We start from the raw sequence: 24752 nt of genomic DNA, 5'->3' as shown, positions 1-24752 counted from the left end.
TCCAGATGAATTAATTTGTTATGGCAAGAGGTTCATTTCTGGACATTCAAACATAGACTTCTAAAGCACCTTTCCAGCTATTCATCTATTTCCTGATTATTATAGCCTACTTTAAGCAAATAATGATGACATTGCATAGTTATGACAAGAGATACATTTTCCGATGAACACATATACACTCTAAAATAAACCAAAAGCTAAAATATAGCCATTTCCTGATTTTACCTACATTTTGACATAATGCAAAGGATGCTAATCAAGAAAGGTTGCATGACTTCACCATGATAATAGATTAATTTCTGGACATAACAAAGATGGACTTGATGGTCTTAAAAGATGGTCTTAATCACCTTTCTAAGTTAGCTTCCAGTTTTTGGGCGATTACGTACCTCATTGTGCTAATTACTGAAATTTCCCAGCATGCAACTTTTAGCAACCAAGCCTAATCTCATATGTTAAACATATGAATTACATTTTAATCATAAAGGTTGACAGGAAAATCATTTCTGGGTCTGGTCCACAATATTCGCTACACCACCAAGATACCCATGTAGGCTACCTGTCTAAATACTTCCTTAATGTCAACAAAGTCCACACCCACAACACCAGAGGGAGTTATTTTATGCATGTGCAACCCAGATTCGGCACTAACAATTAAGGGACTAAATTCACTTCGCTCCTATATGCCACAAAAATGTGGAACGCCCTACCAACAATCATTAAGACATGCAAATCCCTTGACTCCTACAAAACGAATACCAAAACTTTACCAACTCGTACTCAAAATACTAAATTAACTGTTAATGTAGTTAACAGTTAATTTAGTATTTCCCTCCCTCTCTGAAATCTGAAATGATCTTGTATACAGATTTATTTGATTGTATAGTAGTTAATCTCTATACTAAAATTAAGAAAGAATAACATGACACAGAGACGGTGATTGCTTAATTTAGGACCTTCTAGCAGTTAATTTCGTCTTATTAAACACATTTCTTCCATGTAGCCCATGTTTTGTAATGGCATCATCATGCTATTATGCCCGTGGATATACAGAGTGAACTTAACAATGATAAATTAATATGATAATACCTTTTATATAATCACCAACATGAATTATGTTTGTTATTTAAAGCTAGGTAGAGTAGTGGGGCGAGATGGAAAAGGGGGCCGGGGCGACCATACCTGTTACCCTTCAAAACTGCTCTCAAAGGGCACCTACGAGGCCTGCAATTCGAAACTGACCCCCGTAAAATCTGAATCCCCCACCCACCCCTTTTCCCGCTCACTGTATGTCTCTTTTCCCTTATTACCTCCTCTATGATGATTTCCTGTCTTTGGCTATATAGAAGTGTATATTTGTACGTCTCTAAATGTTATGATGAATTGAAAATGGTGGACCCTATTGTAAACAAGTGTAATGCTTTATGCATGGTGTCGTCCACAGTTAACAGTTTTGTATTGAGTTGTGGTTGAAATGTACTGTAATTCTCCAAACTGTTAATAAATACTTCAATTAATCAATCAATCAAAGGATTAACATGGGCCCTATTGGAGTGTACAACATGTTTTTGACACCCAATGTGACAAGTTCCAAAGGTCAACTCAGACGTGTTTCCACGTCTGAAAACAAACTTCATGGTAGAAACGGATACCGTAGAAAATGTCATGCTTTATCGAGTCACTCATAAGAGTAAAAGTGAACACACACACACACACACACACACACACACACACACACACACACACACACACACACACACACACACACACACACACACACACACACACACACACACACACACACACACACACACACACACACACACACACACACACACACTTTATTGTCATTGTTTACAATATTTTGAAGGCAGGTCTCATTGACTGCTACACAGACCAATCACGTCTCACCTTGGACCTGGCATGTGACGAATCAACGAAGAGAACCATCGAAGAGAACCCTCCCCCAAACTGGATGTTGAGAATGAGAAAGAACGTCATCTGCTTCTGCTTCCATACATTTAGCCTTAGCAATTAGCTAGGATAGGATACCAGTTATCGCCTCGTCTTTACTTCTGAATTAGCCACATGTTTTACTGTTGCTCATATTGACAAAGCCAGACATGTATATAAAATCCTCAACCCACTGTAGAGACATGCGGAAGGGAGAATTGATCGCGTGAAATCAATGCTGGCTAGCTTCATCGATGCTAGCAAATGAGCAGAGGAGGGTGAAAAAGCGACCGTGGCTATCATTAGCTATCTAAACACAGCTAAGACAGCTTTCCCTCGATCATTGTAGACGCTGAAGACGCAAAGAGAGGACTGGCACGTCCGATTTCAGTGCTATTATAGAAGTAAGTAACGTTTTTAATTGTAACTTGGGAGAAGAAGTCGGGGTAGTGGCTAATAATCGTAATATCTGCAGTAAACGGTCAATTCAGCTGGACATTGGCTCGTAGAGAGAGAGCGCATTAATTGACAACTGTGTGTGTACCCAGATGGTACAGTGGCCTCATTTTGAACTCATATCATTGGGATGGCAAGGCAACATGATGAAGAATGGCATGTCGTTGTCAACTCTTTGTTTTGCGTCTCTTCTCGGCTGTCATGGTTGGTTTGTCACAGCTTGCTGCACACAGCCACATACTTTGATATCACAGGTGTTGCTTCCATAATGAACTGTAGTTACAGTTGTGATACAATTCACTGTAGGGCCGCTGCCAGGAGACATGGTACACTGACCATAGGGTCAACTCTACAGAACACTCTTTTGAAAAGTTGGTCAGCTGACCTGCATGCAAAGTTCTGTCTTTGACAGTGGCTCACAATGTTATGGAGAGATTATAGAATCACCACTTGGTTTAGCTCTACGAAGCAGTAGAAGGCTATGGACCAGAGCTACACTTGGTTAATCTCTATCTGGCTCATTTGCTCTTTAGACTTGTTAAACACGTAGTCGACTTTCTTTTTTATTGGAATGTTGTCCTTTTATTGGGTTTTGTGTCTGTGTGGACATTAAAGGTCTTTGAGTCCTGAAATGGCACCATCATTGGTGGCATATTTATGTTGGCGCCTCAGTGTGAAATCCTGCCCCAGTCACAACTCCTACACTGTCTGTAGACTTCAGCTATACAATTTCAGATATCCAGCTTTAGAAACTTGGATATGATGAGTGGGAAGTATATTGCACATGTGATGAACATCTAATCTGATTCAATGTATGGGCTATCAAGGCCAGAAAGTCGTTTTTGCCACTCAGTAGATGTTCCCGCATAACTTCCGGGTATGATGAGATGTCACGCACACACTCCCTATTACTTTACTTTTCAGAGTAGTTTAAGGTTGGTATTGAGAAAATGAAGCACCTTATCTATGATTGTCCCCAGGATAAAAGCTCATATCTGGATTACTGTGTGTGTGCATGTCAATTGTCAACACATTCATTGATTTATGACTGACACAAGCACGCACGCACGCACGCCTGTCCTGCATGACCTGTGCTCTCCAGTTACTAATACAGATTGTTTTTGTCATACAATAACATACCATTCATTTCCCTGTTTCTTTCACTCAACTGAATTCTGAGCTCTGGGAGTGAAGTTGAAGGCAGGCCAGTTTTCTGCATGGGAAAGAGAATAGGGCACACAAAATGTCCCTCTCACTGAGAATGTTTTCATGGTCCAGTATTATTACACTACTACTGCATTGGTTCTCTTTGGGACCTGTCCAGTATTATTACACTACTACTGCATTGGTTCTCTTTGGGACCGGTCAGTATTATTACACTACTACTGCATTGGTTCTCTTTGGGACCGGTCAGATCGTCTGTATTATTACACTACTACTGCATTGGTTCTCTTTGGGACCTGTCCAGTATTATTACACTACTACTGCATTGGTTCTCTTTGGGACCGGTCAGTATTATTACACTACTACTGCATTGGTTCTCTTTGGGACCTGTCCAGTATTATTACACTACTACTGCATTGGTTCTCTTTGGGACCGGTCAGTATTATTACACTACTACTGCATTGGTTCTCTTTGGGACCGGTCAGTATTATTACACTACTACTGCATTGGTTCTCTTTGGGACCGGTCAGTATTATTACACTGCTACTGCATTGGTTCTCTTTGGGACCGGTCAGTATTATTACACTACTACTGCATTGGTTCTCTTTGGGACCTGTCCAGTATTATTACACTACTACTGCATTGGTTCTCTTTGGGACCGGTCAGTATTATTACACTACTACTGCATTGGTTCTCTTTGGGACCGGTCAGTATTATTACACTACTACTGCATTGGTTCTCTTTGGGACCGGTCAGTATTATTACACTACTACTGCATTGGTTCTCTTTGGGACCGGTCAGATCGTCTCCGATCCGGCCTTGCTTATGATGAACTTGCAGGCCAGAGGCAGACGCCGCTTCTACACTGTCTGGAGCCGTCTTAAAGCTCTGTCTGCACAGAGTACTCATGCCAGGAAACTGCCGCTTAGTTGATACAGACTTCAATGTCTGCATAAAGATGATGAGTCATCAAAGATGGGGTATAAGTTATCCCTGCTGTGATCGACCAGTTGTCCTTGTACAAAAAGCCTTTACTGTCCCATGGGGTCCTCCTACCACAGATGTTACACTTACAGTAACCGCTGCTATGTACTACCGGCCAGCAAATCTTGGGAGCAAGCTCTTGTTCAGGTTTCCCAGTTATGCCAGGGCTTTGGTAGACTAGTAGAAACCATGATATCGAATTCAGAAATTGTCGCGGCTTGTTACTGGTGGTTGGTTGGTTCTCAAGTGAATGTAACTGTTGACTTATTATTTCCGCCAGGTCGGACAACCGAAGGCCTGAGAAGTATGTTTTCACCCCTGTCTGTCCATCCGCATGCGTTTGTCCGGTCATCTGTCCGTGTGCACATTATTTCTGCTCTATCTGGAGTCATGGGATCAAGTGAAGATTCATCCGATTTTTCATATTCCATTCCGATTTACTAGTTGACTACATTGACTTCCAAAGTTTGTGGGCCCTGGGAAGGCAACACAGCATTTATTTTCCAGCGTGAAGAACTCTATATCAAACAAGCAAAGAATCTTGCTCGACTGACATTTAACTCGTGGTTGGTTTTTTTGGGCATTATTTCTCCTAGTCTCTGACTTCACTGTATGGGTGTTGACTTGTTTTTCCTTTTTTGTGGAAACCCTATCAAACTAGATCAATTCTTGGCCCTTGAACCAGCATAAAATTGACCTAAGTTCACATTGCAAGCTTATGTTCTATCTTATTCCAGTAACTGTGTCTTGATTATGCCCCCTCACAGTCCAATGGGACTTCTAAGCAAGTCTTTATCAGGATGTGAATCAGAAACACTAAGTACGGGATACATAAAAAATAATTTGCTTTGGCTCATGGTGCCTTGACAACCCGACATAAAACAATATAACACTTAAGTCATGGCGACAGACAAGGTACTTGGCCATACAGTATAGGAATCACAGTAGAGTAGAGTGTTGGACGTTACAGAGCATACATTGAGAGTGGACAAGGATAGACCCTAGAGACATACAGACATGCAGTAAAGTAAGACTCAAAGCTGGATATTGAGTAGTAGGGGAACTACTTGCAGTTTGTGAGTCCTGTGTAGCCTATTGTGGTACTGTATGCAAATTCAATGCAGTTATGGCCTTATGGGTTTACAGTACAGACTTAAATTGTTGTTCAGAGTCTGATAGGAACAAAAGGGCAACATTATTATTGTTGCCCTAATATTCAGTTGGGAGTCTGGTCTACTGGTTATTGCTGTGTTGATAACAGAGACAATCCCTTGGTACTGTATTAACACCACTAATAGCCTACTGCTCATTATTTTAAATCCTAGTCTTATCATCATGACATGTTGCATGCATCATCTCCCACAACTATATGTTACATTGCTACAAACACAGTAGCCTGGCATTGCCAGACTACGTGGTCAGTCTGGCAATGGCAGGCTACAAACACAGTCCCTTTGCCGTCATTGCTATTACAAACAAGCTATTTGAATAGACACCTGTTGTTGGCCTACCATGTGATAGAATGGAATACAAGCAGGAGCTTATCATTTGATAACACCGAGCAGTAGCATGTTCTAACTTAGCGCCAGAGAGGGGCTTGTATGTGTGTGTAAGTGAAAGGGGTCATAGCTGTGTTCAGTCTGCGGTGTACTGTACGTTTGACAAGCTAATCTGGCCCTGCGTGGATCCCATCAGCAGCTGACCGCTAAATCAAATTAGCTTGTTAAAGCTAGCCTCCCGGTCCCAAAGCCTGAGGCTTGCAATCGCTCCAGATCCACTAGCTTGCCTATTTCCCACTTACTCACACCAAACAAATGCAATTAGTCATACCCGCAGTATGCAGGATTTTTGTGTATGTGTCTTAGAGAGAGCAGATGAGCAAATGGCAACTGGTTCCGTTATTTTTGCGCACGCCTGCACTCATGCACTCAGATGGCAGCTTTAGTGTTTACATAAAAGTATGAAGTTTGTGTGTCTACTGATCTTGTATTTGAGGGATGGATCCACCATAAGACAACAGCCGGTCTGGGAGACAGAATGAGTGTTTGTTTGTGTTTTGTATAGGTAGTAGTAGGGCAAGTGATTCGGATGGCTGATATTTCCTAGGCCTTTGAGGTCTCATCAGTGTTAAGCTGCCAAAATGGAATCAGGCAGCAGGTGTACAGTAAGTTACAGTAACGGTGTCAATGCCAGTGTCACTGTCATCATCTGACATTTTTAAAGGACTGTTGAAAACTCACCTTTTTAGACAGGCCTTTCCATAGCCAGCTTGGTTAAATGTTGATTTGATTGCTTTATTTTAACTCTATTTTGTCTTACTTTATTAGTGATTGACTTGTTTTACTTTTATTGTTGTTAAAGCACTTTGTGACAATTGTCTGTGAAAGGTGCTCTATAAATAAAACTTTACTTACTTACTGTTGTGCAATCGCCGATCACTATAATTCAGGGAATCGCAAGTTATTGCTTGTTTTTAAAGTAAGGATACAAAACGGGGCTTACAGATAGTCATAGACAGATTATTTTTTCAGTTGATTCATTTAGAGCTGAACATAATTATTTTGTCCATCGTGTTTGCTGTTTCTGCAAGTGTGACCACAATTTGGCAAATTGATTACAATTGATAGCCTATCAATGTTGCAGGAGCCACAGATGCACCTCCAATGTTGCTGTACCGGTAGTTATTCATCTCTAATGGCAATTATGAAACTGATCACAGAATCAATCTGTGTCCATTCCTCCCAAATCCATTCCCAATCATATATTTGATAGCAGGCTGGCATTAGTGTGTTGTGTCCTGGATTCCAGCATCATCAAAGTGAGCAATTAGCCCTTCACTAAATCCCACCACAAAAAGCGATTGTCCAATGCCAATCCAAATAGTTTAGCAACGGTTGCTATGCAGGTCAAGCTTTCTTTGCTGCTAACGTGCCTATTGGACAAGGATGAGTTGGGGAGGGACTTAGTGAAGGGCTAATTCAATAGAAACTAGAAAAAGTGCCCCTCGGGTGCCATTTCTTCTTAATTGGATGATTTGAGGCATTTTGTTCAAAAAATGTGTTTTGCAAAATTCCACCTGTTGGTGGCGCTATAACGGGCCAATGTGAAAAGGGGGGGATATATCCCTCAGCTTAGTAGGAACGTCTGTGAAAGATTTCACATGAATTGCACACTGCGTTCATGATTTGAGGCTTTTTGTTCAAAACGGGCCAATCCTGTAAACTTTGAAAGCCAATGTTAGCCAATCAGGATGGAATATGAAATAAATAGATACTTTATTGTCCTTTCGGAAATTTGTTTTGTGCACAGCAGTCATCAGGATACAGAAAACATACAAACAAACAGTACACACAGTACATGGACAATAAAGAAACAATGCCAACAGAAGGCCACCAGTCATAGTTCCAAGAGGCATCACATCACACTTTATGCACAGAACTAAGATGGGGCCTGGTTGTTCATTAGTCCTATACTTATAGGAACAAACGATCTTGAGGTCCTAGCCTGCAGAGAAGGTACCATGTACTGTCGCCCTGATGGTAAAAGATGGTATTGGCTGTGTAACGGGTGTGTATTGTCCCTAGTAATAGCTTTCCTCTTCCTGAGTACCCGGGTCTCATACATTGAAGTCATACTCTCAAATCGTACCCCAGCTATATTGGACAGATCTGTGTTGAGCACATGACTATAGAGATAGTGTGACAAAATATGTAATATCAAAATATGTGTTTTGCAAAAGTCGCCCTTCTGGTGGCGCTATAACAGGACTGTTAACTGGAAAATTTGGGGCAGAGGTTCATTGGTATCTAGGGAGTGTGTGTGCAAAGTTTGGCATCGACCGGGTTAACGGTGCCGGAGATTAGCTGTGAACGGACGGACGGACGGACACACACACACACACTCACACGAACATAGTGCAAAACATACTCTCTCCCCAATGTCCCTATGCCTTCGGCCTGGTGGAGACAATAATAATATCCTGCCATGCTTTATTAGGCTATTATTTGGTCCTGTCCTGTGACATTAAACTTTGTTCTTCTCAGACATTTACATATTTCGGCTTTGTGTTTATGGTCTCCCAATTTTGTCCTGAATTGGAGCCAGTTCATGACGAAATGGGGGGCTTGTACGGGATTTGAATCAGCAGCAGAGCTGAGCTATGTCCACATCCTGCTGGAAGACACTGGAAGGTTGTGACTGGGGCACAAGCTGCAAAGACTGCATTCATCCATTACTACAGTGGAGTAATTAACTGTTAATAGACAACTAGCTGAGTGCTCCTTAAACCGCAGTCAGTAGTGAGGTGGTTGCCAACCCGTAACGCTAACACTACTTTAGATTTGCATCACAGATCAGAACAAGAGAATGTGGGTTTGGTCCACCACAACCCGAACAACAATAACTGCAGACAGGAATAGACAAGAAGTGAAGGTCAACACAGCATCCTCATGGAGGGAGAGATTATCTCAGACTCACAGAAGAAAGTTGTGGGTATTTGGAGGTGACACAGTGTCGTGGGCTGGCTATTTTTCTATAATTTGTAGCCATAAAATAATCTGTGGTACACAATAAGATCACCAGGGGCCACTGTGGGGGGTGTCATTTACAGTAAAGATTTGCCATTTCTCGTAGAGAAATTACGATAATCTCAAAGGCATCGCCTGTTCTGGCAGGGCTCCGGGGTGGACCGTGAGGCACACTACAGAGTATAACATCTTAATTAAATGAATGGCTTTTAAAATGGATGTAGCAAAACTAACTATAATATGGTCATGCTTCTTTAATCTTTATGGTACTCTATTTGAGTCATGCAGGGACAGGGTAGAAGCTCTTCTGAGTGGGCAAAGGCCAGGTAATAACGATGAAAGTGGCAGAGCCGAGTCAACTTATCTGTAAGAGTGAGTATGCTGCTTGTGCATCTGCTGGCAGTCCACCAATGTCCATCGATGGAGTCAATAGATGGCGTTGTTGACCCTGGACTTGATAAAACACAGTGGACCAATAGCAGCAGATGACATGGCACCCCAAATCGTCACTGACACTTTGTGGTGCTTCCGTATATAGACGTCCTATAGATGTATATAGAAGTCCTGACGTCACTTGCTCATCCCCTGGTTGCGGAAGTAAATTCTCTATGGAGAATAACATGGGGTCATCTTAAAATCGTCTCATATAAGAATTGTGGTCCAAAATTAAACAAACTGTCTCTGCGATATTGTCAGAGAGGTGTCTCTCTATCGTTTAAGACCATCAGTCATTGTGATACTGTTTCTAGTGAAAATCCTACTAATTCGCCGGCGGTAACATTAGCATTTTCTCGCAGTCAGTTGATACTTCATATCCATATTAAAAACGGCCATCAGCACATTTGGGCAAGTGGCTATGGCCGAATTTAGCCAAAGAAGTGTTTTTCGTGCAAAACTAATGCTCAGAATGGATTCAGAATCATGAAAACCCCCTAGTTTGACATGTCACATAATGAAATTTAGAAAATGTTGCCTTATATAGGTTGTCAATGGTGGCCGTTGTGGCGACCCCGAAGGTCGCCGGCTGGGGCGCCCTAGCTAAATCATTAGAGCGTGCCCTGAGCTACATCTGTGCAAACTTTGGTGCTTTTAGACAAATTAGCGTGAAATATCCCTCCCTATGCTCCTCAACTATCAACAGTGCTGCATGCTGATCACTTCCATGCCACGCCCCATTGATGAAATATATTTTTCAAGTAGCCCAGTATTGGAGGGTTGAGTGTATAAATAACATACTTTTCAGATGGTCGACATTTCTGCATTGTAAATCTTTTTTTAGTGGTCTCATGAAATATTCTAATATTTTCAGATATGGATTTTTGATTTTCATTAGCTGTATGCCATAATCATCCAGATTAAAACAAAAAGGTTTTAAATATTTAACTTTAGAATATATTAACGTTACATTTTTTGAATTATATTACGGAGGAAAATGAACTTTTCCACGATATTCAATTGTTTTGAGCACACACACACACACACACACACACACACACACACACACACACTATTCAAGGCAAGTATCTGCAGATCGATTGGACAAAGTTGTGCTTATAAGAAAGTCTTGTTAAAAACTTGACCTCACTTATTCTAGCCTGAAATGTAATCATTCTTCTGATGACCGGTGCTCATTTAAACATTTACAACTGTCATAGTGCAGTTTTCACATCCCTGCATAGGCTAACCGGCCATTAACTTGCTTGTAATGAGTGTTTATTGCCAGGCATTTTCGGACATTCTGCTCAACTCTGAGAGCAATTTTCCAATGTTAAGAGCTCTGTTAAGCAGTGTGTCAATCATTATGTAGTGTCATTACATAGCCAATTAACATGAGCTGGCTATGGGTTTACACTCTGTTGGAAGAGGCTGATATTGCCATTCATTTAGCTAATGCAGTCAGGGACAGATCATTCTATGCATCATTTCCATTGCGCCACAGTTTGTTAATGCTCTTAGCAGCCTATTACCTCTGGCCAAAGAAGCTTTTAAGGTTGCTATCCAATCTCTCTGAGCATGAACTAGAAAGGCAGAAGGGCTATTTCTGGAGTATGATGCGTTATGCTCACTATTTTGATTGAATTATTAGTTTTAGGTCCAGCAAGTGAATAGTAACAGAAAATAAGACACAGTTTAACTTTTATTTAAAACCCTAGGCTAGTTATGAAAGATTCAAAATATTCTCCCTCAGCCCGGACGGTTAGCTCAACTGTCTGGGCACCTAGTCTGCGGGTTCGACTCCTGATCCAGAGTCCCGACGGCCTTTGCCGCGTGTCTTCCCCCCATCTCTCTTCCCATTTCCTGTAAAATTACTTTCAACCTATCGATAAAGGCAGAAAAAAAATAACACTTAAACATCTGAGATTTATAAACTGATGGATTTTTGTTACTGGTGCATGATCAAATACTGAATCATAGCACCTCAAGGACGGTATGTAATATGGTTAGTAGTCATACTTGTATTGTTCTTAACAGTTCTGATTATGCTTGTTCATGATGCAGTGTTGCTGAGTCTACTACCTTTACTAATGTGATTTCATGTTTGTTTTTTATGTTGCACGGTATGCTGCAAAACCAATTGCCCCTAGGGGACAAATACAGTTTAAATTGAATCCATTGTCTGTGGAAGTCTATATTTCCCTCACACTCTCTGTCTTCCTCTATACTTTAGGTAGCGGTGGACTCTGTAGGTCAGAGCTATGGGGGCCTTCCTGGACAAGCCCAAGACGGACAAGCACAACACGCGCGGGGAGGGCAACGGGCTGCGCTATGGTCTGAGCTCCATGCAGGGCTGGCGGGTGGAGATGGAGGATGCGCACACAGCCGCGGTGGGACTCCCTGCGCCTGGCCTTGCTGACTGGTCCTTCTTCGCTGTCTACGACGGCCATGCCGGCTCCAGGGTGGCCAACTACTGCTCAAAGCACCTCCTGGAGCATATGATCAACGCCAGCTTGGCGGCGGTGGGGACGCAGGGCGCCCCGTCTGCCACAGATGGCTCCGCGGGGGATACTCCGGCCCTGGCCCAGCCCAAAGTGGATGCAGTGAAGGCTGGCATCCGGGCTGGCTTCCTGCGCATTGACGAGCACATGAGGAGCTTCTCTGACCTGAGGAACGGTATGGACCGCAGTGGCTCCACGGCCGTGGGCGTGCTGCTCTCCCCTGACCACCTGTTCTTCATAAACTGCGGCGACTCGCGCGCCGTCCTTTACCGCAACTCGCAGGTCTGCTTCTCCACACAGGACCACAAGCCGTGCAACCCGAGAGAGAAGGAGCGTATCCAGAATGCCGGCGGATCGGTTATGATCCAGCGGGTGAACGGCTCGCTGGCCGTATCCAGGGCCTTGGGGGACTTCGACTACAAATGCGTGGATGGCAAGGGCCCCACGGAGCAGCTTGTGAGCCCTGAGCCCGAGGTGTTTGAGATGGCACGATCCTCTGAGCACGATCAGTTTGTGGTGCTGGCGTGCGACGGGATCTGGGACGTCATGTCCAACGAGGAGCTGTGTGAGTTCATCAGAACCAGGCTGGAGGTGTCCAACGACTTGGAGAGGATCTGCGATGAGGTGGTGGACACGTGCCTGCACAAGGTGTGTGTTTGTATGAGAGTGGATGTGCATGTGTGTGTTGGCATATGCATGTTATAGTCTTTTTCAGCAGGGGAGCAAACATTTCTTTTGAATTTCGATATTCAGTGTGCCCTTTAACTGACTGTCACTGTCACTTAACACACTTGTAACACACACAACACAGACCTTTATTTTCTTTCTTTCTTTCTTTCTTTCTTTCTTTCTTTCTTTCACGTTCAGCGCACACAGATTAACTGTCCCCCAACCCCCCTCTCTCCCATCCTTCTTTGCCATCCCTCTCTCCCTCCTAGGGGAGTCGGGATAACATGAGTGTTGTGTTGGTGTGTTTGCCCGGCGCTCCCAAAGTGTCAGATGAAGCAGTGACGAGAGATGCAGAGCTCAACACATACCTGGAGACAAGAGTGGAAGGTGAGATCCAACCCCCCCACTACTCAACGTAGCCTATAATGTCTGCAATGCCAGTTACATGGGGAGCTATTATCTTTCATACATTGGAGTAATACATTTAGGAGTTACATTTACACCATGCAGTTACTTGTGTTAAAGTAATTAATCGAATCAGGACAGATGCTCTTAAAATCGTGAGGATTAATAATAAGCTTGAACTTGATGAATTGCAGGTGTCTTGACAACAGTTGGTGACAGCATATCTTTTGTTTTCGTGACAAATGGTGACAAAAAGCTCCTTTCACCATTGGCATCTTGCAAAAATATAAATGGGCAAGTGAAAAAGTAGCTGGCCAGACATGATATAATGTATGGTGTTCCGCCTGGCAGCTGACCCTTGTGGAATAAACGGAATTGTTGTAAAAGTCTTTGTTGTTTTATTTATTCATAGTTCAAGATAAAACCTTCAAGCAAGCATTCCCTCTCTTCATTCCGTCTGCTCTCCTCCCCTCTCCGTGTGTCACATTTAATTCCGTCCCACTCTGGATGACTGAGCAAAGTCTTCAGTCTCAGTCAGTTGTGTGTGCTCTCTTCCCTGGTTACAGGTAGTGAGTCAACACCCTAGGGAGCTTCAATTATTGCTGCAGGGAACCACATTTTGACATTCTGGGACATTTTTTGTTTTATCACTTGCCTAATTTGGGACACTGTATACGTTTAGAAACCAAGGCTTAGAGTGGAGAGGAAAGGTTCATTGTTTGGGTCAGAATAAAGACGGACAATGTGGAATTGTGGATGGATGACTTCAAACTCTAGTCTGAGACAATGAATGTTGCACCAGTTTCAAGTGTGTGAAAGCCATAACAGATTGCGGTAAGGTGTATAATGGAGTGTGAATGTTTAAGCCAAGGCTTTGGCTAATGTTTGGGTGAAGTAGTGTGAATGATTGGCCCCAGGGAGCTGTCTGCTCCTGCCAGATGGAGAGACGGAGGGAAAGAAAATGAGAGAAAGAGAGAGAGAGAGAGGAATGCTCTGGCTGAACATTTAACTGGCCTTGTGCCACTCCCAACTATTAGACTGCAGGCCTCTCTCCTCTCTTTCTAATTCTCATTTGTACAGCTGCCTTCTCCCCCTCTTCGTCTTTTACCGCAACTCACAGGTCTGCTAGTAGTCAATGACATTTTTCCTTTTCTTTCTGTGCTTCCACATTGCTGAATGCTGACCTGTCTGTCTCACCATGTTGTAGAGATCCTGTCTCGGTCAGGGGAGGACGGCGTGCCCGATCTGGTGACTGTAATGAGGAACCTATCCACTGAAACAATCCCCAACCTGCCACCAGGGGGTGGCTTAGCCAGCAAGTAAGGTTCCACTTTCCCACCCAAACACATTTACCACATTATACTGAATATGACTCGACTCGGGGACCATAACTCTTAATAACTGTGTGTCCCGTGTTCTTCCCCTTCAGACGCAGTGTTATTGAAGCAGTATATCACCGCCTGAACCCACACAGGGAAGAGGATGGGGTGAGTATCCATGCATTGCACAGAGGATTATGTCTATGCAACCACTTGAACCCCATAGGGTTGAGCGGAGTCCTGCAGGGCTCTATGCTAGTAGTCTTTCTGTTACTATGGGGAAAGCTTTCACTGAAAATAGCCGATGGACCAGCTCACAACGTGTTGCGACGCAACGTGCTGTGAGCTGGTCCATCTGATATCTCTATACCTTTGTTCCAAGCATCCGTTTGAATGAATCATGAATTGGAACCAATTTTCTTTTTTTTGATTAAAAACTATGTATGAACTAGCAATGTTGTAATGTCTGTATTAAATAACCACACCAGTGGTTTGGCATGTTTCGTCCATTAACTATGACTCGCGGTACGCTTGACATTACTGTCGTCTATTTTCCAAAGCATACTGTGGTTTCTTAGATTTTCAAGGAAGCCATTGGATTCAATAATATGTTATGAAAATGTATTTGCATGGAATGTAACCCAACGTGCTACATATAACTGAGCGGTTATTTTTAGTTTGTTATCATTGAACTTTTATGCATTTTATAGTCCCCAGAGAAAAGACTGATTCTCAAAATCCATAACTCACTGATTTCATAATTATATTTGGCCACTATTGCTTTCGTAATGTTGTAATAACAAATTACAAACCAAGTCCAAAAATATAGCCATCGATGGGAAATTGGTGTACGTTTATGCACAGTATATGGCCGAAGCCATCATGTATTGATGTCAATATAGCTCTTTAACCGCTAAACCAGAAAATCACAGATCTACAAGTTCACATCCCGTCACGATGCCACACATTTTGAGCCTTGTAGATCTATTTTTAGAATGTTTGATATTTTTCACCTATTATGACATGCCCCGAATTGGGAAGCTAGTGTTCATGAGAATAGAGCATTATCACATATCATGCAAATAGAAGGATTCAATACAAATGCAATAATACAGGTGATTTCTGAAAAGGTGAAGTGCATCAGCGTTGTGGCAATGCACACCCTTTACTAATGTACATGATGTACAAGCAGCAAAGCAGATATTATTCTAGTAATAAGAAGTACTTTAGAATGCTTAATATCCAACATGTTATTTCACATCATATATTTTCCAGATCAGGCAGATAAAACCGTGGTTCTCTCAGACTGTTGGACTTGGTTTCACAGTCATGCACTGTAGGGTTGAGGAGCCCAGGGTCCTCTTCCTTCAGTTCCCTTTCACTGTTTGCATTGAGCTTGCTGTATTTGTTCCCTGGAAGCTTTCTTCTATGGTGTTTTTTATGTTATTTTAGCATGTCTGCTCATTTGGGTCGTCATTATCAAACCAATGTCTGGAATCTGGATTTGGTGAGCAGCTCCCAGGATGAGAGAGAGTGAATAATTAACAGAGGAATGGAGGAAGGAGGGCGAGAGGAAGAGAGCCAATACCTTTCTTAGTGTTGACTGGGCCCAGAGAGACCCTACAAGATTAGCCAGTCATCAGTGACTATATCCTATACCCCCTCCAACTGTATTTTCCCCATTTTCAACTGTTTTTATTGTAATTTGTCACTTGCTTTGGCCATGTAAACTTATGTTTTCTCATGCCAATAAAGCTCCTTTGAATTGAACGAAACAACTTTGACTATATAAAGAAGACCTTCGGTGCTGTCATTTCCTGTTGTTGTGTAGAACAGGGGCATGTTGTGAGTGGGCATGTACATGTGAGCATGCACACTTATTGGTTTGACAGATTATAAAAGGATCTATGCAGGTGTACATAATTATGTACTAAAGGTACACTATGACTCAATTTTATTGCGGCAATTACTCAGGAGGTAAAGCGGCCATCTTGGAATCTGAAGTTTCCCAGTTTGATCCCTTATTCACTTGCTTCTTCTAGCTGTATGTCAAAGTGTAACCCATAACTGCTCCCGATGAGCAGGTTGGTGCCTTACATGGTTTTCTTCACCGTTTGTTTTTGAATGTGTGGGTGAATGTAATGCACACATACAGTATGTGCACAGGAGATGGGCTGTTACCATTTGTCCTGGCTGTGTGTGTGGGTGCGTGCACGTTTACGAAAGAGGACTTGTCTTCTCTTGTGTTGTCTTGGTTTAGCTATTTGTCCTGGCTGTGTGTGTGGGTGCGTGCACGTTTACGAAAGAGGACTTGTCTTCTCTTGTGTTGTCTTGGTTTCTCTAACACGTGTGCACACATTTTAACGTTTTGTCATGAGCAATAGTTGGGACCAATTACATGAAGATAGGTTGAAAATGGTTGAAGTCGTTCTTTAAATACACTCAACGATGCTGTCTTTGCTGTTTAAAATTGCATTTAATATTAGTCCCATGTCCCTTTTATCCGTAATACAAATGCCAATTGCTCCTGGTTCATATGCAGTCACAGTCTGTGTATTTTTGGAGCAATGGGAGTTTGTTTTCGGCATAACCAGAATAATGGGCTTTTGGTCCAATTGTCCATTTTCTATTTATTTTTAGCTAGCAGGTTAATATTCAGTTAACGGAAGCATTTAAAAAGCAGGGTTAGATTCAAAACACTGATAAAAGGTTGTACACACATCCTCACCAACACTGGGATAAGGGTTGTGTAGCCGTGTCTAACTGTGTGTTCACCCTCTGATTAACGCAGCCCTCCTGTTTCATTTGGTAAGTGACCCCATATATAACTGTTACCCCCCCCCCCCCCCCCCCCCTTTTCCTGACCCTCAAGTACACATTTTCAGATTTACATAGACACATACACATGCACACATGGAAACATACACAGGCATGTCAGTGACCACCTACTGTGCGTATCACCCCTCCTTCCCTCGTCATCAGTCTTTCCTCTGCTCAGAACTACTCTATAGCATGTGGAGATCCATTTAGAGTCAAAGGGCTTGTGTGAGAGAAAGCGAGTGTTCTCTTGTTTGTCTCTTTATGACTTGATACACGCACAATCTTACACATACACACGCATGCACCACTGTGTCTCACTCCCACCCTTTCCACGAATGCACACACTGTATGACTCTCTGGAAAGAAAAAGAAAATAAACAGAATAGTATGTAACCGCTGTGGGATTTATGTTGTTTGTCCTCTGAAGTTTGAGAGTGTTCCTGGCTTCACCCTACTCTTCACTCCCGCTTTCTTAACTTTTTTCATCCGTGTCAGCTCTAGGAAAACCTGGCCTTGCAGTCCAAGTTGGAACAAAAACAACAAATCAAGAGTTTAAAGGGGAACGAAAACCTAGACCAATGTTGATTGTTTGCTGCTGCTGTTAAGGTTATAAACTATTTTAGGCTAAATACAAGTCAGGCAGACCATAAAATGTAAGCAACACAGCTGCAGGCAGCTTATACAATTAATAATGGGTGTATGTGTGCAAGTTTGACGATGATGTTGACAGCTGACCTCTTTCAATGCTTGAGCAGCATTAGCATATTAGTTTTTAACCTCTACAGGGCAAAAAATGAACAAGAGTCTAAGGTTTGTTTACCTTTTAAAGTGTGTCCTTTAGGGGTTGATGACATTGTGTCGGTTTCTCTCCCCTCTCTTCCCTGTTACCCAACCCTACTCTTTCTCTCCTGCCTTCTTTTGTCTCACGCCCCTTCTGTCTCTTTCTTCTCCCTCTACTTCTCCTGCCCATGTCTCTTCTCACTCTCTGTATCTCTCCATGTCTCTTCCCCCTCTCTCACTCTCTGTATCTCTCCATGTCTCTTCCCTCTCTCTCACTCTCTGTATCTCTCCATGTCTCTTCCCCCTCTCTCACTCTCTGTATCTCTCCATGTCTCTTCCCCCTCTCTCACTCTCTGTATCTCTCCATGTCTCTTCCCCCTCTCTCACTCTCTGTATCTCTCCATGTCTCTTCCCCCTCTCTCACTCTCTGTATCTCTCCTGCAGAATGGAGCCGAGTTGGAGGACCCCTGGTAGCTGTCAAGCACAAGAACAACACCCAGGACTATACACAAGACCACATCCCTATTCACCCTTTGCTTTCTTTAGTTTTTTCTTCGTTTTAATTTTCAATTTTCTTTTTCTGCTGTGCTGAGAGATCAATCGGAGCGGAAATGCCAGTTTTAAAAACTTAACAAAACACACCCATGAGGATCTCAAACGGGATTGCTTATTTTCTTTTTCTGAAACGGAACATGGTGGGGTGGGACGGACAACTACAAACGGTAGTGTGGAAATAGAATCGCACTTATTATACACAAGAGAAACAAAGGCGCATGTGTTTTTAAACCCATTGAGTTTTTGCTCTCTTTGTGGTGGCTTGTTTTATTGACATTGTGACAAATGACAGGAGACACGGGAGCGGCCCTGGTTTTGATGCTGGTGGACACATTGACTCTGTGACCCTCAATGGTGCCTTCCTCACAATTGAGAGACAGTCAGCCAGCCAGGGACGTCTGTGATTCACTGAATAGATGGAAGTGTCTTTCTGGCTGCATTTTTGGCATTATACTGTAAAGGAGTGCTGAAGTGGAACAAGTGACAAATGTCAATTGCACCTGCCCTGGCACCCATCCATTCCATAAGCCACAGAAGCCAGACTGCCTCTGAGTTACCCGTGTCACCAGCAAAGCCGTATACGGCCTGGTCCACTTCAGCATGGGGCATTAGCTGTTAACCTTTCACTGGAGGCCACACACCACAGTCTTCATCAGATCGTGCAGGGCCTTTGCTCGGCTCCTGCAGGCTCACTGGACTCGACCAAAGCCTGGTGCTAAGTCTCAACCGTTCTCTCTTAAACGGGCAGCATACTTCAAAAGAAGTCAACATTTTCCAGCTTGCTGAAGTTCACTGCGGACACAGTTGTTTAATACTCGATGTGATTTGGCTTTGAGCGCTGAGCGTTCCATTAGTTAAGACCCCTCTCATCCACCATGGAATATGAATTTCTCACCAGTCGCACACGATGTTCGCATTGGTGTCATCTGCAAGAGCTTTGGCTAGTTAGGAAATCCTGGAGATGCATGAAGTGCAAATAACTTTGCTTTCTTCACAATCCTGTCATTTTGTTCTTAACGACCATGCTGAACCTGCTTTACCCACAGAACCCCAGATTCAAGCTCGTAAGCCAAGAGGAGAGCACTGTATCTGAGGGTGCCAAAGTTGAGTCCGACTGGCTGTGGCTATCTCCAAGTCCCCGTCGGCTACCAGGCTGGAACCGACGCATAACTGACCAAAGCCAAGCCCTGGTTGGGTTTGGATGGCTGCATAGAGGCGTTGCGTGTAGAAGAAGAGTTTTCAAACCAATGTGTGGCTGCTTTTTCTTGCACCTCTTTGCCCCACCTTCTCCCCTGCTCTCTCTTCTACTAATTTATGAAACCTTCCTATTTCTACAGCTTTCTCTCTCATATTTCTGACTCTTTAACTTTCTACAGAATAAGAGACGAAATGTTATGTTGTGTCGGCAGATGTGGCCAGTCATAAGCTTTTCAGCCTGCTGTTCAATTTAGAAGATAGAAAATATATAAATATAAATCCATATAAATATATATAGATATATATATATTTTGATTTGTTTATTTTTCACTTGTATTCTGCACCATGCCATTTCTTGTGGCCTGGTTGTGGGGAGGAAGGGTGAATACAGTGTGAAAGAGTGTGGATACATGTACTGTATGATAAAGACACCATCCACAGACAAATTTGGGTTCAAAAGATTGAATCCAAACCTTTCCTGCTCTCTCTTCCCCTTTCTCTTTTCCTGAGCATACCCTGTGCACGCACACACAAACAAACAAGCTTTCTAATTACCGCCTGCCTTTTGTGACTAACAAATGTTTCCTGCGGGAGGATCTTGTTTTTGTTTATTTTTTCCAGATGCAACTCGATTGCTCAGAAATATTGTATGATTTCCTTATTTGTTTTCAACATATAATTTGTATTATATTTTTAATGCGGTTATGTACTGTTGCCATCTCTGTCTCATAGAGGTGAGGAAATGATTAACTGTCACTCAACTACAGTTTGGGAGAGATACGTGGAAGAGATTTTTTTGTTAAGTACATCATTCTGTAAAGGTAAAGATGGAACAGAATAGGCCCTGGATTGTGTTCACACTGTCAGATGTAAACTGTTGGCTCTTTTCGACTACATGAACTAAGCGAACCGCATTGTGCCATGTGACTATTTTGCAGGTTCCGGATTTGTTTCCATACACTTTGCCTCGGTTTCAGATACATGTAACGTCCTCAGAACCGCAAATGGCAGATCTACAAGTTCAAGCTTGTGTGCTATTTGCAGGACTTTGACGGGTTCTGGAAAGTTTCATGTTATGGAAGGTTACTCTTCGCAGTCCAAAAGAGCCTTTTGTTTCCATTAATGATTAATACACATGAAAGAACAGCGACTTAGGAAACGCAACTCGTGAAGCTTCGGCTTTTCAGCATTTTGGAAAAATGAATACAGGGTGTGAATATAGGTGAAAATACATGTGCATATATTATGTGCGTGATAACATTTTCAGCAGACACATTTAGAGATGATGTTCACAAAGTACACTTGTATTTCAGTCACTCCATGGCAAATCTCCCATGCTTTGTGACCCAGCAGTATTGGAAGAGGATAGGCCTAATGGAGCTTCCTGGCTTGGTAATGTCCTTGTGGTACACAAACTCTTGGTGCCATTCGACAAAGGTACTTGAATGTGTAGTTATTTTGTTGTTGTGATTGTGTTTTATTGTGATTATATTTCTTTTTTGGGGGGAGGGGGTGGGGCGGGGGGGCATGTTTTCTGCTTGAGGAAAAAAAATGTTTATGTAAAGTGGGGGTTGTATTGGTTGCAGTAAATACTCAGCAGGCATGTTCAGTGTGGGTAAATGGTAAATGCACAACATGAAGTAGAATTGACTTGTAGATCGGTATAAAATATGCTCTAATCAAAGCCAGAGGGATACACTGTATATACATTGGACTTGAAGGTGCTCTAAGTGATATTTGTTTGGTTAAAACAAACAGGTTTTCCTTTTAGGAGCACTTAACCCATTTTCAACCTTATCTTCATAATATTAGTTCACTAATGCTCATAAGATGGCACAGTTTACGTCTTCTCCCGGTCTCATTTGTGGGCTATGGACAGTTTAGAAACCTACCTACCAATGACAATCGATTAGGATTCCAACCTGATAGGAACTCCAGCCTTCCTCTTCCTGGAAAGCCATCATGCTGAAATTGTAGTTCTTGTTCTTGCATTCATAAACGAATGTGTTTGAAATCTTGAATTTTATTACCAAACTGCCTCCGTATGGTGTAAGTGATGGGCAGGTTTCAGAACTGTTCACAGCCCTCTGAGACACTGAGTGAGTGCACATTAATTGTACAATCTTCTATTGAGCATGACTGAGGATCAATTCTATGAAGATAGGTTGAAAATGGATGAAGTTGCTCTTTAAATCTCAGGGGTGCTGCTGATAGCCTAGTGGTTAAGACCACATAGGTTCTGATGCCTGGCAAGCGAGTCCTTGGTTCGATTTCTTGGCTGGGTGGGCTTTGCTTTGAGTCGCTCCACCCAACTCTCCCTGGTTCCTGTCTACACTGTAACTATCATTATAGGCAAGAAAGCCTGAAAAAATAAATACATAAAAAGTTCAATTGTATATATTATTCTGTATGAGTTATCTCTGCTAATTGGATGATATTGGTAATAGATTGAATATATATAGAAAATATATTTTCTGTTTACTAAAAAGAGCTGGAAATACGGGGAGACCTGAACACTCTTTAGCAATGATTACTGTTAGAATGTATAACTATTTAACACACAAAAATCACTTACAGTACCTTTTAATTACGTGGCAGTAAGTTTGACAAAATTACAAGACTTGGATTTCTTGTGTGCTTTTCTACCTTTTTAACATTGTGCAAGGTTTCATCCTCCTGAATACTGTCCTCAGTTGTTTGCATTATTATTATAGCAAACATATACAACTACACAAAGTACGCTTATAACAGACACTGGGCTACAAGGAAGAATGGAGGAAAGGAAGAAAGGGAGTCACCGTTTGCCCTCACCTGTTATCCACACTAATGGACTGGATACACTGCTGTGCCACTTGCTATCATCCATCATTAAATGATGAAAGGAGCTCTCTCAGATCCCTCTTTTTTCCAGGAATAGAATTGAACTTGATCCTTTTATTTGATGGTGGGAAAAATATGTAAGCCACATGCAAGGTTTTGTAAAGATGACTTAATTCCCCTTGATCAGACTTTACTTTTTTTCCTGAAATTGAGTCACACCTGGTCCCCCCCTCCAGGATGTAAAGCAAATTTTCCAAAGCAGCTTGTTTCCTAATTGTAGCAACAAGCAATGTGTCATGTTTTAGCTGACTTTGAATCACCATAAAGACACAGAGAGACTGCTTGGAAACTAGTTTCATGTTTTGTACCACATGGGCCACAATTGGAATTACAGGAGAGAAATTTGACATGTACTAGCTGGGGCTTGCTGGAAGAAAATGACTTGGTGCTCTTAAGCCACTCCTGTATCTGCTCATGCTATCTGCAAGTATTGATTGACTGATATTGATAACCGTATGATTTTTAACATTTATTGAGATTTATTTATTAAAATGCTTTTTGCCGTTCTGAGAATAACAAAATGTTTTGAGGACAGATTGAGATTACGATGACTTTATACTTGTAGACACCTCCACATTAACCTTTAGAGTGTGCTGAGGTCAGGTTTCGGGGCGTACATTACCCAGGTTTCTTTCCCCCATCCCTCTCCCTTTTTTCCGCTACTGCTATTTTCCCATGATATTGTGATGTTTCAGAACATACAGTGAACATAATCTTCAATAAAAGATGGATTTAAGTTCAACTGTTCTTAAATGTTTTCATTATGCCGGCTCATGGCTTTGAGTGTATTATGTGTAATATGCTGAAGTATTTGGTGTTCCTTATGAGATGTATGTAGGCCTACTCTTAAGTAAGTCTATGACTTTTTGACATGTGCCATCTATTTCATAGTCTACTTGCCACTTAGAGCCCCATTTGAACCCGGACATGTTGAGTTCACCAAGGTTTTATGTTAGAAATGTTGAGTATGGGCATTTAGAAACTGCTGGATGCTAACTTGCATATGTTGAGCAATTTTCATAATTGGCATAATATGTGACCATACATACCATTAACAACCTATAGAAGGCAAATCAAATTTCAAAATGTCATCATTCTTTATGTAGCATTGACGTGTCAAACTAGGGGGATTTCATGATGCTGAATCAATTCCATGCATTAGTTTTGCGAAACAAAAAAGAAAACACTCAAACGGACATTGCCACTTGCCCAAATGTACTGACATCATCACATTTGTGGTCAACATGTAAATTATCCGGCAGTTTATACATGCTGGGGACCCATATTCAACATTTCTAACATAAAACGTAGGCCTACTCAACATGCCTGGGTTCACATTCTGCCTGGCAAGTGGACTATCAGTGACCTAGAACAGTTTCCTCCTCCAGAATACATCTGTTTTTATTAATATTATTATGCCCCACATTTATGAGCCTTCACAGCCCACTGTTTTGAACACTAGGTTTTCTGTTTCTGTTTGGTAGCTCAAAAAGGGGGGGGGGGGGGGGTTGCTGAATGTTCATCAAGCTGTCATGTTTTCACTATGAATAGAATATATATATATATATATATATAAACGTAGGCTACTACAGCTATAGCGCAACCAGATTAATCTCTAACCATTCCTTTACAACTCTCCAGTTTCCCCACATTCCTCAGTTGCAGTGTGTGTGTGTGTGTGTGTGTGTGTGTGTGTGTGTGTGTGTGTGTGTGTGTGTGTGTGTGTGTGTGTGTGTGTGTGAGAGAGAGAGAGAGAGAGAGAGAGAGAGAGAGAGAGAGAGAGGGAGGGAGGAATTGGTGAGAGAGTTGCACTGTGACCCTGTGAGTTACCTGACTGCCTTCCTCATTCTCAGTAGGCTATTCAAGTTACCGCAGCGCAGAGGGACCACATATTCGACACGCTTTTATTCCTAGTTTATTTTCTGTTTTTACTATTACTTAATTGGTCATGAGTCTCCCAATGGGACCACATGGCACCAGCAACAGTGTGGAGCTGGAAGAGTGCATCCAAAACCCTGGCTTTCGGGAGGATGGGAGCGCCTCAGTGACGGAGATACCCACCACCACTGGCGGAGACAAGCGGGACAGTAACTCTGCCGGCGTTGGCG

The 24752-nt window shown here is 42.3% G+C and overlaps 1 protein-coding gene across 2 annotated transcripts; it reads left to right on the top strand.

Moving 5' to 3' along the window:
• The first annotated feature begins 1938 nt into the window (after positions 1-1938).
• On the top strand, positions 1939-23386 carry ppm1ba (protein phosphatase, Mg2+/Mn2+ dependent, 1Ba). Of its 2 annotated transcripts, none has more exons than XM_079512054.1 (6): positions 1939-2357; positions 11752-12667; positions 12958-13075; positions 14301-14412; positions 14523-14580; positions 15865-16230. In XM_079512054.1, the coding sequence occupies exons 2-6, from the start codon at positions 11780-11782 to the stop codon at positions 15937-15939; spliced, it is 1251 nt and encodes a 416-aa protein (XP_079368180.1). In that variant the 5' UTR covers positions 1939-2357; positions 11752-11779; the 3' UTR covers positions 15940-16230. The 2 variants fall into 2 exon arrangements, with proteins under 2 accessions (XP_079368180.1, XP_079368181.1); XM_079512055.1 differs by lacking the exon at positions 15865-16230 and adding an exon at positions 18457-23386 and having other exon boundaries at positions 1940-2357.
• Positions 23387-24752: the final 1366 nt, after the last annotated feature.

Source organism: Electrona antarctica (assembly GCF_951216825.1).
Source record: "Electrona antarctica genome assembly, chromosome: 10".
Lineage (NCBI taxonomy): Eukaryota > Metazoa > Chordata > Actinopteri > Myctophiformes > Myctophidae > Electrona > Electrona antarctica.
This window is presented reverse-complemented; position numbering and strand designations above follow the sequence as displayed.